The sequence below is a fragment of the Jaculus jaculus genome, chromosome 7 (assembly GCF_020740685.1).
Source record: "Jaculus jaculus isolate mJacJac1 chromosome 7, mJacJac1.mat.Y.cur, whole genome shotgun sequence".
In the NCBI taxonomy this organism is placed as follows: domain Eukaryota; kingdom Metazoa; phylum Chordata; class Mammalia; order Rodentia; family Dipodidae; genus Jaculus; species Jaculus jaculus.
The window spans coordinates 118,185,954-118,203,409 of NC_059108.1; the positions used below are offsets into that span (position 1 = coordinate 118,185,954).

At 44.5% G+C, this 17,456-nt stretch overlaps 1 protein-coding gene across 2 annotated transcripts in view; it reads right to left on the reverse strand.

The window, feature by feature from the left end:
- Positions 1-17,456, reverse strand: part of Ppp2r5e (protein phosphatase 2 regulatory subunit B'epsilon) — a 185,536-nt gene that overhangs the window by 74,677 nt on the left and 93,403 nt on the right. For both annotated transcript variants that reach the window (XM_004649252.2, XM_004649251.3), the window contains exon 3: positions 10,332-10,528. In XM_004649252.2, the coding sequence (XP_004649309.1) occupies positions 10,332-10,528 (197 nt within the window). The remainder of the gene's footprint in view (positions 1-10,331; positions 10,529-17,456) is intronic.

A 17,456-nucleotide genomic window follows, 5' to 3' on the forward strand; every position in this document is an offset into this window, starting at 1 on the left:
ACCCCTCTGTTAAACAGCACCACACCCCCGTCTTGAACACAGGCAAAATTAGAACAATTAGTAAGTGGCTTCAAATTTACCTCCTAAGGGAATTGCTGGTAGCTTTTCTGCTCCTCCTTTACTTGCATAGCAGCTCTTGGTAGAGACTCCCCATCTTCTGTAACAGAACACTTCCCTAAATGAGTCTTACATTTCAGCCCTCCCCAACCTAGCTGTTCTTCCGTCCTTAAAATATAAACCCGACTACATCCTTCTGCTTCAAGCCTTTCAGAGGTTCTCCATGGTGTATAAGGGACTTCCAGAAACCGACCCACAATTCAACTGTCACCGTTTACTTCCTCCCACGGCTCCCACCATGCAACAACACATACCACTCCTAACTTGCCCTGTGCATCATGTGGCTCGGGATTCCTTGGTGTCATGTTATTCCCTTCACTAATTCAGCGTGGAAACATGTAGTCATCTTTTACCATTGAGAGTTGCGTACTCTGGATGTTCTGCCCTTACACACCTACCACCAACCAACCGTTCCTTCTCTCTATTCCTTCCTTGCTCCATATATACTTCTATGGGTAGGGCATTACCTTAACAAGACCATCTTGTTTGTTATCCATCAATCTTAAGGTAAAAGTGTGAGTCAGGTATGATAGTACTCGCCTGTACTCCCAGTACCTGGAAAGGTAAGGCTGGACAGCCAACCTGGGCGACAGAGTTCCAGCAGCCTGGTCTACATAGTGAGACTGTCTCAGAAAACGCAACACAGCACAACTAAAAGGGCTGGGGTACAGCTCAGTGGTAGAATCTTGCCCATCAGGTTCAAGGCCCAGGGCTGGATCTCAGTGGCAGAATGCTTGCCCATCAGGTTCAAGGCCCAGGGCTGGATCTCAGTGGTAGAATGCTTGCCCATCGTGTTCAAGGCCCAGGGCTGGATCTCAGTGGTAGAATGCTTGCCCATCAGGTTCAAGGCCCAGGGCTGGATCTCAGTGGTAGAATGCTTGCCCATCGTGTTCAAGGCCCAGGGCTGGATCTCAGTGGTAGAATGCTTGCCCATCGTGTTCAAGGCCCAGGGCTGGATCTCAGTGGCAGAATGCTTGCCCATCGCGTTCAAGGCCCAGGGCTGGATCTCAGTGGCAGAATGCTTGCCCACCGGGTACAAGGCCCAGGGCTGGATCTCAGTGGCAGAATGCTTGCCCATCGTGTTCAAGGCCCAGGGCTGGATCTCAGTGGTAGAATGCTTGCCCATCAGGTTCAAGGCCCAGGGCTGGATCTCAGTGGTAGAATGCTTGCCCACCGGGTTCAAGGCCCAGGGCTGGATCTCAGTGGTAGAATGCTTGCCCATCAGGTTCAAGGCCCAGGGCTGGATCTCAGTGGCAGAATGCTTGCCCACCGGGTTCAAGGCCCAGGGCTGGATCTCAGTGGCAGAATGCTTGCCCACCGGGTACAAGGCCCAGGGCTGGATCTCAGTGGCAGAATGCTTGCCCACCGGGTTCAAGGCCCAGGGCTGGATCTCAGTGGCAGAATGCTTGCCCACCGGGTACAAGGCCCAGGGCTGGATCTCAGTGGCAGAATGCTTGCCCACCGGGTACAAGGCCCAGGGCTGGATCTCAGTGGTAGAATGCTTGCCCACCGGGTACAAGGCCCAGGGCTGGATCTCAGTGGCAGAATGCTTGCCCACCGGGTACAAGGCCCAGGGCTGGATCTCAGTGGCAGAATGCTTGCCCACCGGGTACAAGGCCCAGGGCTGGATCTCAGTGGTAGAATGCTTGCCCATCAGGTTCAAGGCCCAGGGCTGGATCTCAGTGGCAGAATGCTTGCCCACCGGGTACAAGGCCCAGGGCTGGATCTCAGTGGTAGAATGCTTGCCCACCGGGTACAAGGCCCAGGGCTGGATCTCAGTGGCAGAATGCTTGCCCACCGGGTACAAGGCCCAGGGCTGGATCTCAGTGGTAGAATGCTTGCCCATTGGGTACAAGGCCCAGGACTGGATCCATAGCAAAGTAAAAACATGACACTAAATTATTTAATAAATTATTACCTAGACTTAAAAAATAACAGTGTCTTCACCAACATCTGGAGTACCCCCACAAGAAATATTTCTGAAAAAGATATATAAACACACAGTATGCCAATTTAGGTAAACAGAAATTCACACAAGATGTTTTGAAGAGCCAGAAAGTCTACGCAACATTTCAAATGGTTACATGGCAACAGACCCAACTGCTTGGGACAGGGACGTGTGAGCTCCGAGAAGGCAAATTCCATTCTAAACATCTTAGGCTATACGGATCCAAAGAGCTGGCAGTTTTCAGGGTTGGAAGGATCTCAGAACAACTCTGCTCAAGTACAATAGGAGAAACCGAGGTAGAAGATGAGAGATGAAGACAAGGGCTTCTATATATTCTCTCTCGGGGGCTTTTCCCACCATCCCCACGCTACTGTTCTGCCCATAAAGAACTTACTATTTTGTTCTCTTTGTGTTTTTATTTTGTTCTTCCAGGTAAGGTCTCACTCTAGCCCAGGCTGACCTGGAATTCATTATGTAGTCTCAGGGTGGCCTCGAACTCATGGTGATCCTCATGTTTCTGCCTCCCGAGTCCTGGGATTAAAGGCATGCACCACCACACTCAGCTTATTTTGTTCTATTTTATTTACACATAAAATTCTAGTGGTCTAGGTGGTATCTAGACTTCACTTAAATGTAACAAATGGCTTTCCTAACTTACACTATATTCACTTCTCACCTCATTTTCCCAAAAGAAACAAACCCTCCAAGTATGGGTCCCACCAGGCTGGATAAGCTTTTGGTATTAATGCTGACACCATACCATGTCATACCAAGTCATTACTCACCCTGGTTTGTGAAACCCAGCTATCACTTCATTAGCATTTCATTAAGAACACCCCATTACCATGGCTTCCTCACTCGCTCTAGAAAAGTTGCTTTGTTTTACAAATAACAAGTGAAAGTCCACAACAGGCAGATCTTACATTCCCAACACCGAGAGCCACCGAGGCTGCAGAAAACACAGCGAGCTGAGAGAGCAGGTGCAGTCCACCGGTAATTATGAAAGCAAGTATCGAGTTACAAAATCATCAAAACACATAATTGTTAACTAAACACCTGTTGTTGTGTTAGGGTCAGCTAAGAGATTTACACAAATGACCACTAATCTCCACAAAACCACTCACTTTCTGCATGACCTCTACACAAGACAGGCTTGGAGGTGGCAACGTAGGAGGGAGCCTGGTTTTCAGCCCTCTTACAGAGCAGTAAGCACCCACCAGCATGCGGGGAGAGGACACTGATGTGCACACGAAGCGGTCACTGGCTACAGGGGAACAGAAGAGACAGGAGGCTCTAACCACCTTTCTCTTGATTCCTTGGACCTCTTAACACCACAGGAAAACAGAGCCCCAAAGAGAAAACAAAGTGATGAAATCAAGTATGGCAGGGACTGTCCTTGAACCCAGGCAGGTGTGGCTCCAAAGTCCTTTCACTTTCCAGTCTAGCATAAAGCCCCCTTCCCTGTAATGGCCCCATTGGTTCAGAACCATATAAATTAGCAGTGGGCAATCTGACCAATTATACATGAAAAATGAACACATAGCTAAGAACTCCACACTGCCACCTAGAAGGTTCATTTGTGAATGGCATGCATGCTACAAATTCAGGATCTCCTGAGGTGGGGTAAAGCATGTAAAAAAAATGGCTATGAAGAGGAGGAAGACTGAAAGACACACGAGACCATCATCTCTCTTAGGAGACTGGAGCCAGTTTAAGACCATATTGGTTCAAATAAAAGAATATTTTTGCATTATGCTAAACACGAAGTGTAAAGCCTGAGTGTGTTCATGAAAGTCAGTGTCTTCATCGTAACTTAACAATTTGAAATGCCTGTCTTTTTGTTTAATCTTTTTTTAAAAATTTTATTTATTCATTTATTTAACTGAGAGCAACAGAGAGAGTGAGAGCAACGGGGGGGGGGGGGGGATGGGTGCGCCAGGTGGCCACTGCAAACGAACTCCAGACATGTGTGCCCCCTTGTGCATCTGGCTAATGTGGGTCCTGGGGAATGGAGCCTCGAACCGGGGTCCTTAGGCTTCACAGGCAAGTGCTTAACCACTAAGCCATCTCTCCAGCCCATGCCTGTCTTTTCAGAAGGAGTTTCTTCAACGTGTCAGCTAGGCATGAGCCTACCACAGCCATGCAGGGCAGAGCCCCTAGAGAAATGCAGGACATTTGGGGTGGGTCAAAGCCTAATGAGAAACATCAGATAATGCAGGAAAGGACAGAGCAGCAGGCTCCCAAGGATGCCTGGGGCGGGGAGGGGGAAAGGAAGGAGAAAGCACATTAGCCTTTTCAGGAACAGTGGGAGCATGGTGAGGCAGCCCTAAAAACGAAAAGTGAGAATTAGTGAGTAACCAAGGGTTACAGAAGCAAGTCAGAAAGGCCATTAAAAACGTGGAGCACGCCTTTAATCTCAGCACTTGGAGGCAGAAGGAGAAGGAGCACCGTGAGTTTGAGGCCACCCTGAGACTACATAGTGAATTCCAGGTCAGCCTGGGCTACAGCAACACCCTACTTCAGGGGAGAGGAAGGGGATGAGGGGGGGGACGCTGGTGAGATGGCTCAGTGGTAAAGAAAGTGACTTGTTTGCAACGCCTGCTGGCCCATGTTCACGTTCCCAGTACTCATGTAATACCAGATGCACAAAGTGCCACATGCATCCAGAATTTGTCTGCAGCAGCAAGTGGCCCTAGTACACCTGTTCTCGCTAATAAATATTTTTTTTCAAATTTTCATCTATTTATTTGACAGAGAAAGAGACAGACAGACAGAGAGAATGGGCACGCCAGGGCCTCCAGCCATTGCAAATGAACTCCAGACACATGGACCACCTTTTGCATCTGGCTAATGTGGGTCCTGGGGAAATCAAACTGGGGTCTTTTGGCTTTGCAGGCAAACGCCTTCACTGCTAAGCCATCCCTCCAGTCCTAATAAATGTAACTTTGAAAAAAAATCAAATCAACATAAAACACTGGCGAGAATATAAATCAAAACTCTCTCACAGTTCTGGTGGGAATGAATGCAAAGCGGTACAGTCAATATGCAGCTCAGTTTGGCAGTTACTTAACAAAAAAACTAAGTATATCTGTTTCCCTAAGACCCAGGAATTATAGACTTTTTAACCTACCAAAGGGAAATAAAAGCCTACCCCCCACTTGTCCCCTCCCCCCCATACACACACACAAAACCTGCCCAGGGATGATCACAACTCTATTTAAAACTGCCAAAATTTGGACCTAAGTAAGTATCCTTTGATAGGATATCTTAATTAGTGGAGAAGCTATGGTACAGCCACACAGTAGAATATTACTCAACACTAAAAGGAGTGAGTTGGCTAGGCATGGTGGCTCACATCTATAATCTTAACACTAAGGGGCTGAGACAAGAAAACTGTTGTAAGTTCCAGGCCAGAATGATCAATAATATTCAACCCTGTCTAAAGAATTAAAGAAAAAGAAAAAGAAAAAAGAGGGCTGGAGAGACGGCTTAGTGGCTAAGGTACTTGTCTGTGAAGCACAAGGACCTATGTCTGACTCTCCAGGTCCCACATAAGGCAGATGCAGATGATGATGCAAGGGCACAAGGCTGCACATGCGCACAAGGTTGCACATGCATCTGGAATTCTATTACAATAGCTGTAGACCCTGGCGCACCAATTCTCTCACTCTCTCGCATGGGAGGCATTTAAAAAAAAATAAAGCTAGTCCACTGGGCTTGTCTTAAAAAAAAAAAGAGCCGTTAAATCATGAAAATATATGGAGGAAGCCAAAATGTATAAGAAAGAAGGCAATCATGAAAAGGCACCAACTGCATGACTGCAAATGTGATGTTCATGGAAAGGAGAAGCTACAGAGACAGAGAAAGGGTCAGTGGGTCCTGGACAGCAACAAAAGGCAGAGCACAGGGGCTTTTCAGGCAGTGAAGCTACTCTGTATCCCACAATTAGTATGGATACATGCCACTACACATCTGTCCAAGCCCAAAAAACGGACACCAAGAGTGAACCCTAATTTAAACTATGGGTTCTGGGTGATGCCGTGGACCACTATAATCGCATGAACTCCACTAAGTGCACTACTCTGCTAGGGGATGCTGGTAGCAGAAGCCATGCATGTGTGGGGAACACAGTAAATGAATAAACATATAGTTATCTAACACATGGGTAAGGTGATATTTGTAGAGGGCCATCTACAGGGTACTGGTTACATATATCACATTTGTACAATGAAATATTAGGTAGCTGTAAAACAGTGTAGCTTTCTATATATTGACACTTTAGTATGTATAGTAACCCATTAGGCTCTTTGCAAAAAGCAGTACTTACACAAATATACTTGTGTATGCTTACAAGTTCATGAACTATCCATGGAACACTACAAGAAAAAAAAAAAAAAAGGCAGTGGATCCCTGTGGCTAAAGACACAAGTAAAACCATGGGACCGGCTCTGCAGTAGGCAGGGGGACTAGAGAAGACCCTGGGGGTTAGGTATGAGATTCAGAAGCAGGATTGTCCAACAGATAGCAACTGACATTTGGGACAAGAGAATTCTTTCTTGCGGGGGCTGTCCCACGTGTTTTAAGGTGTCTAGCACAGCATCCCCGGCCTCTACCCACTAGAGGTTGAAAAGCACTCTCTTCCAATGCCTAGCTGTTGACTACCAAATGTCCACTGTGAAGTAAAACTGCTCCTAGCGGCAAAGCACCACTCAAGAGCAACCACCTAACAGTTAACCTACAAGGCATCCTGACGCTACATCCGATTAATAACAAATCCAATATATACTATATGTATTTCAAAACAATGCCATATCTATTCCTCAGAGTTACCTATGACTATCACTCACTGTGATGGTTTGATTCAGGTGTTCCCCATAAACTTACATATTATATAATCTGAATGCTAGTCTCCCCACCGATGGCAATTGGAGATTAAAGCCTCCTGGAGGCAGTGTATTGTTGGGGGCACACCTATGGGTGTTATAGCAGTTTCCCCATGCCAGTGGCACACTCTCCTGTTCCTGTTGTCCACCTGATGTTGGCCAGGGGGTGATGTCCACCCTCTGTTCATGCCATTGTTTCCCCCTGCCATGATGGAGATTCCCCCTGAGTCTGTAAGCCAAAATAAGCCCTTTTGTTCCCCCACAAGCTGCTCTTGGTCTGGTGATTTCTGCCAGCAATATGAACCTGGCTGCAACAGTAATGTTGGTACCAAGGAGTGGTGTCATTTGCTGCCAGACACTTGATTGTATGGCTTTGGCCTTCAGAGTTGATTTTCAAGAGCAATGTGGAAGGAGTTGAAACCTTAGCCTAAGAAATGCCTTGCAGTGCTGTTAGTACAGCTTCATGTTCTATTCTGGTCAGAGTCAAAGACCTGAATGCAGTAAAAACTATGGACTTCTGAAGTTTGACTTGTGAGGGTGAGAAAGCTTTGTTTGGACTGGGCTAGAAGCAGTTTGCTCTTATGCCCGTGTCCTGAAAACTTGTACAGGGTTGCTTTGCATAGAAATGGACTGGTGTGTGCAGACGGATATGGCACAGAAAGAAATCTTTGGACTGAAACTTCTGCGCATTCAGCTGCAAATTATATGAGATTACAACCTTTGAGATTGGGCCAGCTGATCTGAATTGGGGCAACAGGAAGACTGTAGACGTTTTTGAAGGGGCCTGAATGATGAAGGAGTGTCCTGTTCTTCAAAGTCTGCTTCATTCCCCCCTGAATTAACAAATTGACACCCCATCTGGTATTAGGGAGTATAACAAATGCAGGAAAGAGAGTCATTGAGTTTGCAATGCGGTCTTGTGTTTTGGTAATGGCCATAGGCAGTGTGAACCAGGTTTGCTGGATGCCTGCATGGAGACCCCATGGAGCTGTGAGGATGACCCATGGGTTGCAGTGGAGACCCAGAAGAGATGCCAGGACCACGGGATGGCTGTTAAGGAGAGTTGCCAGCCCCACATGAAGTTTTCCAGGATTGTCAGTAGCCTAGCTAGAGGGGCAGAATTGGAATTCCAGAGACTTGTTGCTGGTTAGAATTACCGGACTTGGAGATTTGTCACTGACTAGAATTGTTGGACTTGGAACTACAGAGTTTGATGTTTGCCTTGCTTAAATCTTGTATTGGTTGAATATTCCTTTGCTGTGTCCAATGTCATCTTTTACAGTATGAGTGTTTATTCTGTGCTATTATGGGTTGGGGGGGATATTTTTGGTATTATGGCTCAGTTAAAAGACCTTGGATACCAGGCGTTGTGGCAAACACCTTTAATCCCAGCACTCGGGAGGCAAAGGTAGGAGGACTGCTGTGGCCACCCTGAGAGTACATAGTGAATTCCAGGTCAGATTGAGCTACAGTGAGAGCCTACCTTGAAAAACAACAAGAAGAAGAAAGACCTTGGATTATGGGGATGTTTGAACATCATTAGGATTGATAAAAACTATGGAGACTCTTACAGTCATACTGAATGCATTGTATTTTCTATCACATATGGATATCAGTTTATGGGGGCCAGGAGTAGAATGTGGGGGTTTGATTCAGGTGTCCCCCATAAACTTAGGTATTCTGAATGCTAGCCTCCTCAGCTGATGGCAATTGGAAATTAAAGCTTCCTAGAGGTTGTGTATTTTGGGGGGCAGTCTTATGGGTGTTATAGCCAGTTTCCTCATGCCAGTGTTTAGCACACTCTCCCGTTTCTGTTCTCCAACTGATGTTGGCCAGGGGGTGATGTCCACCCTGTGTTTATGCCATTGTTTTCCCCTGCCATGATGGAGCTTCTCCCCCAAGTCTGTAAGCCAAAATAAACTCTTTTGTTCCCCACAAGCTGCTCTTGGTTGGGTGATTTCTGCCAGCAATATGAACCTGACTGCAACAAACACCAATCACTTCATTAAGCTAGTATCCAAATCCCTTTTCGTATCTGAACTACCATTTATAAACACAGGCGTTTCATCATAGATGTTTCCATTCCTCATTTGTTAAATACAAATGAAGAGAGCTAAGTAGCAAAGCTAGATGAGTGGACTTTCATCTGTACAATGCAATATGCCTCATCCTGGGGGTGGGGGGAGGCTTCCCTGTGACATGTGACCCTCCTGGACCTCTGTAGCTGCATCACACATATCAAAACCAGCTGCCTCCCTTCCTCCCACCCACCCCCCAAAAGTAATTGCTTTCTAGACCCATGATCTTGAAATAGTGGTTATGAAGGAGATGCTGGTAACAGAAACCAAGTGTGTATGGAAAGATGGGAAAGCTCTGGGCCTTCCTCTCAATTTTGCTTTAAACATAAATTAGTCTAAAAACTAAAAGCTTCAAAAAAAGATAAACAGGGCTGAAGAGATGGCTCAACAGTTAAGGCACTTGCTTGCAAAGCCTGGTGGCCTAGGTTTGATTCCCCAGGCTCTATGTAAAGCAAGTCGCACAAAGTAGCACATGCATCTGGAGTTCATATGCAGTGGCAAGAGGCCCTGGCACACCCATTCATATGTATTCTCACAGTCTTCCCCTCTCTCCTTTCAAATAAGTAAGTAAAAATATAACAAAACCTGGATAAACAAACATATGGCCTCACAAAAGGGTGATGCCCAGGTTGGCACCTATACCACAAAAACCTAAGGCAGTCATGTTTTGGTTCCGCTTTTAGGAAGGTAATATAACTGTTGACATAATAAGAATGTAATTACTTGCAATCTACTAATGTTTCTTCCCATAAGTCCAAATGACCTCTCAAAGTGTCAGGTGTTATTCTCACAGCATGAAAAGCATCTTCCTGGACTTCAAGGATATTACAAAGAGAAGGGTTAGTTTAGCAAGCCAAGAGAAGCTTTAACTACATTCTACAAATCACAGTTTTATTAAGTCTAAAGCCACTTCTAAAATACCACAATGAGTAGAGAGAAAAACAGTCAAGACACCCAACAGGCTTGGATATTTTTCAAACACGGGGCTAACGTTTTTGTTGATTCTCTTGTGTCTTTTCTTTTTCCAAAGCCAGAGACGCAGGAACGTCCTGGCCACCTTGGCTTCACACTCTGCAGTCACTGACTCCTTCCGTGCTGCGGGGGTTGGAAGTTCTGGATTTCATCTTCCTGAAATCATGCTCTTCACAGTCTAGTTTTACGCCGAGTACCTGCGCTTAGCTCTCAGAAGGTTGGCTTTCCTTTGCAGAGGAAACCTCCCGTGGCCTCACTCTGGAATAAATACACCTGTGAGTCGCTATGGAAGACGCTTTAAAGGGTCAGCGGCGGAAAAAAAAAGAAACTCACCATTCTAACTACTTCAGGGTAAGTCTGCTCTGTCAGACAGCCTCTGCTTATTGTAATGTAGTCCACCAGTTCATTAAGAGTGGAGCGCTTGTATTCTTTCATTTTAAGATCAGATAGCGTGTCCATGAAGTCAAAAATGACACAGCACTGCTGAAGTTTCTTTAGGAACAGTTCAGGCTGCTCTGAGGTTGGAACGTCTAAGAAAAAAAAAGGAAATGGTGTAAGTCTGTCATCAATTTCTAGGCAACAGGAATTCTCTGTGAAAGTTACTTCAAAAGCAAGACAACAAGTGTTCTTGTTAGCATTACACAAGGAAGGAGGGGACACCACAGCCACTACTTCAGGGACCTGGTATGGGACAGCTACAATGTACCAACCAAAGACTGGCTAAAATCCCAGAAGCCACCTCGAGGTTGGAACAAATGTTCCCCCAAAATACCCCAATGCCATTACCCTTAAATCCAAAAATACTGAGAACGGTCAAACGTTTCCTTATGAGGTAAAGCCAGAAGTTTTTGAGTTGGTTTAAATTAGTTTTACTCAAAAAATTAAAATAAATATAAATTAAGAAGCAAGGTAGAAAGCCAGGCGTGGTGGCACACACCTTTAATCCTAGCACTGGGGAGGCACTGCTATGAGTTCGAGGCCATCCTGAGACTACATAGTGGGTTCCAGGTAAGCCTGGGCTAGAGTGAGATCCTAACTTAAAAAAAAAAAAATTAAGGTAGAAATTTCAGTCTATTCATTTTGAGTTCATGCTGACATCCTTGGTATTTAAAGCAATTGCTGTGTGTGTTTATGATTTTTGTTTGTTTAGGTTTGGTTTCTATTAAGAAACTTGAAGCTAGGCGTGGTGGCACATGCCTTTAATCCCAGCACTCGGGAGGCAGAGGTAGGAGGATTGCCGTGAGTTCGAGGCCACCCTGAGACTCCATAGTGCATTCCAGGTCAGCCTGGGCTAGAGTGAGACCCTACCTAAAAAAAAAAAAAATTGAAAACCCAATAAAATGAATGCTACCAAATCTCTCAACAAGTAGGCCACCTTCATCCCTTACCACGTGAGAAAACCACTACCATCCTTACTAATATGTTCTCAGAACAGACATCTGTTCTTTTTCAAACAGCAAGTCAGACATTTGGCTTGGCATTATTTCTAAAAATGACGTAGAAACTTTATGTTAAAATTCTCAGGCTAGAAAGGAACTTGATCTACAGTTGCAAATGAAATAGAACAGTTAAGCTGTAGACAGCTGCCTTCCTCTCACATCTCTATCCTGTTTTATTCCCCCTAAACTGGAGCTTCCCTTGAGAGACAATGAAATTATGAGCAAAGCACACTCTGCTTCATCCAAGACAATTAACCTCTCAGAATATGCTTAGAGGTAAGCAGGTAACAGTTTTATTCTTCATTTTACAAAAAGAAAATTAGAGACAATCACTGAGATTTCACGATGAATGAGTTCAGGAGTTGGCAATGTGCCTGGGTCTCTAACCACATTCTCATAGTCCCTTTGCACTACTCAAGGACTAACAGGGAATAAGCAGTCACTCAACTAGCCTCAGGTGCCAGCCTTCCAGCAAATGCTGGGCAGCAGCCTCCCGGTCTGGGCCACCTCATCACTGAGGGAGTGTAGGAGCACACCCACCCTTATAGTCAGGAGCCACAACAGAGAGAGGACCAGCCTCCCGCACACAAGACTACAACCCCCTTGCCTTCCTCATCCCCCACAACCCAAATGCCAGCACAGTTACCCAGAACCCCACATTCATTCCTCCCTGGACACAGTTAAGATAAGCTTTGTTGAATGAACAGAATTTCACTGCATGGATTAGGCAACAGGAAGTGATGGATACTTTTGAAGGTATGTACCATCATCTCTGCTACTCTCAGCAAAAACAAGTTGTAAATTGAGAAATTATTCACCAATGAGTCCCTTCATCCTTGTAGGTCCCCAAAGGAATTAAGTTAAGGCATAACACATGCCTGACCTGAACAATCAGATTTAATCAGTTAGAAAGCACTAGCTTTAGACCATAATAACAAAATGTAGTTGAATCAAGTTTCCTCTTCAAGCACTACAAAAAAACTCAACAAGTGCTTTTGAATATGACTCCCGTCCACCCACCCCCACCCCCGCCCCCAAGGTAGGGTGTCACTCTAGCCTAGGCTGACCTGGAATTCACTATGTAGTTTCAGACTGGCCTCAAACTCACAGCAATCTTCCTACCTCTGCCTCCCAAGTGCTGGGGTTAAAGGCATGTGCCACCACAACTGGCTAAACTTTATAGTGGTTTTGGGGGGCATGGTTTTGTTTTATTTTTGTTTCATTTTGTTAGAGGTAGGGTTTCACTCTAGTCCAGGCTGACTTGGAATTCACTATGTAGTCTCAGGGTGGCCTCGAATTCATAGTGATTCTCCTACCTCTGCTTCCCAAGTGCAGGGATTGAAGGTGTATGCCACCACGCAAGGCTTAAACTTTTAAAGTTTTTGTTTGTTTGTTTTGTTTTTTGTTTTTCGAGGTAGGGTCTCACTGTAGCCCCAGGCTGACCTGGAATTCACTATGGAGTCTCAGGGTGGCCTCGAACTCATGGCAATCCTCCTACCTCTGCCTGGGATTAAAGGCGAGCGCCACCACACCCGGCTTAAACGTTATAGTTTTAAAGGCATCATTCCACTGTTTTTTCTACTTAGTGTTAACTTTAACCAATGTCTAATTCTAGGTGGCAATGCCACCACATTAATGACTGAAGTCTTCTGAGTTCTATAGCAGACCCCATTCCTTGTAGCTCAATGGAATACTGATATTATAAAAGGAATGAAAAAAAGCTCATTGATGCAACAGCCTGACGATTACAATTGTCAGGGGAGATTTTAAATAGTTCTTTTGTTCATTTTTTATTTATTTATTTGAGAGCGACAGACACAGAGAGAAAGACAGATGGGGGGGAGAGAGAGAATGGGCGCGCCAGGGCTTCCAGCCTCTGCAAACGAACTCCAGACGCGTGCGCCCCCTTGTGCATCTGGCTAACGTGGGACCTGGGGAACCGAGCCTCGAACCAGGGTCCTTAGGCTTCACAGGCAAGCGCTTAACCACTAAGCCATCTCTCCAGCCCTCAAGGGAGATTTTAATTTAGTTAGTTTTTGACACCAGGTTTAATAAAGCCTAAAAACCAGACCCTCCACGTAGAGACCTTAAAGTACACAGCTGTTTAAAAGGCAAACCATCACTGAAGAAGAAACAACATATGTGGTCACTGGACAGATTTGTATATTTAACAATTCAAAATATCCAGGCAATTAATATTTAGAATCTTTTAAATGTTAGATAGTTAAAATTTATCTTTTATTCATGCAAACTGATAACATCATAGACAAATGTTAAACATTATCCACCTGCTAGAGAGGCTAATAATATCAATACCTTCTTTTCATGGAATGTACTGTGGATATCTATTAGGTTCTAGTCTAAGCACTTAGACACATTATATCTCATTTAACCCTTACAGCAACCAACACAGTAGGTACTATTTCCAATGTAACAGATGACTATGCCCAGAATCGTACCCCTCACACAGTGCAGACAGGACGCAAGCCCAGGCAGTCTGGCTCCAGAGCCTGCACTCTTCCAGCATTCAGACACAAGGAAAGGCCAGGGTGGAAAACTGTGTTCCAGCAAACAGGGTGCATGCAAGGGAGAGGAAGGGAAAGGAAAGAGAAATTGCAAATTTACCCCCAACATGCCCCCACTCACAAAGTACCATGCTGAAGACTTGCTTTAGTTCCCCCCAGCCCATTCCCTCCGCAGTGACATGCAGAGCAAAAGGTTATGCTTTAACCTTTACCACAGATTAAATGCTCCTAAGATAGCCTCCCTTAATTAAAGACCTTAAGTAGTCAAGACCAACCAAAAAACTAGGGGGATCCCCTTGAACAGGAAAACCAGTTATAGTAACAACTAAAAAACTGTCTGTCAATTTTACAACTTTTTTGAAGTTTACAGGGACATTTTGTCTGAGTCATTCACAATCAGATTCAGATCATGCAGCATCAGAAATATTCTAGATGCAGCTGAGAGAAAGCTGGAAGAAGCCATTCTACATGTAGTTCAATGGAAGAAAGAGATACCACCAATGAAGATACTCAACACTGGACACTACAGGTCTTATAATTGGCCAGCCAGCCCAAATGAGCCAATGGGTGCAATAGTGGCACATCTGTCATGGTGGAAACCAACTGCCCTCCAATTGGACTGGAGGCCCGCTCCATGGGAGGGAATACAACCCTGATACTGAAAACTTAAAACAGAGGTAGTTATGAGCCCTAGGGGTGTAACATCTACTGATGTCTGGAAAAATGTATATACTATGCTTATCAAACTGCCCAGTAAGCACTTCTCTTAATGTTCATACCCTTATATTAACGCTACTCTCACTTTGGGTAGAGAATCTTCTCTTTTCAGGTGACAATGACCTTGGGATGACTCAGAAGGTATCATAGTGCTGGAAAGAAGTGACTGGAATACTGAGTAACATCTCGATCACACCTTCCAAGGCTAAGGGTCTAATGCGGAAGAGGTGGTGAAAAGAATGTAAGAGCCAAAGGAAGGGTAGGACTCCGTACAATGTGCTCCCTCCAGACATAAAATGGCCTGGATATCCATGACTCATAGTGCTTGACACTACCTACACAAGACCATCATAAAGAGTTGGAAAAGATCATAATATCAAAATAAAAGAGAGACTGATTGAGATGGGGTGGGGATATGATGGAGAGTGAAGTTGCAAAAGGGAATGTAGGCGGCATAGGGAATTCCCATGGTTTATTGTCTATAATCATGGAAGTTGTCAATAAAAAATAAAATTAATTTTTAAAATGTTTAAAAAAAAGAAATATTCTAGAAGCAAAGTTGCATTCTTAACATTTCCTGTCAAGAATTCAGAATCATTTTATCCCATTGCAGGTCATGTCTGCTGGGGTTCCCCAGTGTAAAGTGTCTCTTTGTAAATCTTGTGAGAAAGTTGTTGTAAAGAATCTCCTTACATACATGTATCTGTTTACACTCATGATTTCTATTGTGTTCAGTGAATGGAAATGTATTTTTGAAAAATGCCAGAATATCTACATGTCTGTATGCCAACTTAAAAAAAAGTCTATGAGCCAGGAGTGGTGGCACACACCTTTAATCCACTCGGGAGGCAGAGGTAGGAGGATAGCCGTTAGTTCGAGGCCACCCTGAGACTCCATAGTGAATTCCAGGTCAGCCTGGGCTAGAAAGAGACCCTACCTCAAACAACAACAACCAAAAAAAAAGTCTATGATTCTAATTACTTTGATGCTTAACATTGTACATTTGGCCAGCAAAGCAAAAACAGTCTAAGCCTCAGTTTCCTTCCATGTGTTCCCATCATGATTTTAATTCTTTGTAGTCTAAAATAATCCAGAATTACTTTATCCCCTGCCCCTGGCAAAGAATAAGTCAGTTGCCCAAAGAACCTACATTCTCTTTAGTGAGTCAAAATGTTTGAAGGCCAGGGTCTATGTACTGTGTGTAATTATTGTTAGTGTATGATTATAATATGTATATTTTTTTCTATATATGTATATTAAAAGCCATGAGTTCTAAAAAGAAAAAACTGACTTGTCAAGCCGGGCATGGTGGTGCATGCCGTTAGTCCAGCAGAGGTAGATGGACGGCCATGAGCTCAAGGCCATCTGGCACTCCATAGTGAATTCCGGGTCAGCCTGAGCTAGAGCGAGACCCTACCTTGAAAAACAAAAACAAACAAACAAACAAAAAGGAATTAGGGCTGGAAAGAGGGCTTAATGCTTAAGGTGTTTGCCTGAAAAGCCAAAAGTCCCAGATCCTGTTCCTCAGTACCCGCGTAGAGCTGGACTCACAAGATGGCACGAGCACCTGCAGTCGTCTGCCATGGCTCGAGGCCCTGCTGTGCCCATATCCATATTCATATCCATATTCATATTCATATTCGTTCTCTCTATCATACACACACCAGCCTCTTTCTCAAATAAACAAAAATTTAAAAATATATTTAAAAATTTTTACATGAAGCCGGGCGTGGTGGCGCATGCCTTTAATCCCAGCACTCGGGAGGCAGAGGTAGGAGGATCACCGAGAGTTCAAGGCCACCCTGAGACTCCATGGCGAATTCCAGGTCAGCCTGAGCCAGAGTGAGACCCTACCTCGAAAAAGAAAAAAAAAAAAAAAAAATTTTTTTTACATGAATGAAGTAAGTAAGTCAATATAAAATAGGCCTAGGGAGACGGCTCAGCAGTTAAAGGCACCTGCTTGCAAAAGTCCGACAGCCCGGCTTTCACTCCCGGTCCTTACATGATGCCAGATGAAGAAAGTGGCGCACGTGCCCAGAGCGCAGTGGCAGGAGGCCCTCGTGCGCCCACACTCATTCTCTCTCTGAAACAAATTTTTTAGAACATCAAACAAAATACAGCACAAGTAAGGTGCTCTTCCTGTATTAGCTGGCCCTGGGACTGTCCCTCCAAAGCTAGGCTGCTCCCCATTTCCATGTCTTAATTTCCCCAATCCTAGTAGTCTGTGAAAACAAAAGACCAGGCCAAGGGTCAAGAGAAGCACGGGTTAGTTCAGATGGTATCAAAACTAAGAGTTCAGCATATGGGGTCACTCAGAAGCCCATATACTCTCTTCAACAAAAAATTATAAAAAGAAGTGGGTACCTTTTGGTCTACAAAAGCCCTTCTGCCCCTAGAAAAGGAAAACCTCATAAGTGACAAAAAGAAGCTATCATACAACCAGTACATTCTAACCATATGTTAAATAACACTAGCTAGCTACCTCCCTTATCCAAGTCACTTCTGAAGTAACTTAAAGAAAAAAATTAGATAGTTAGAAATGAATGTAAATTAGGAAAATTAAAGGTCATCTTCAAATCTCTGAGTAACCAGGCAGTGACTACTTCTAACCTCTCTGTTCCAACGGAAACCTGTGGCCTATAAAACCATCCTGCCAGCAGGAGAGGAAGCCTACAGAATCATAGCCATAAATAATGAGGACCTGACAAGCAGTTGTGTAATGCCATGAAGGTCATTAGCATAACGATTCATCCACCCAGAGCCAGTATTTGTTTAAA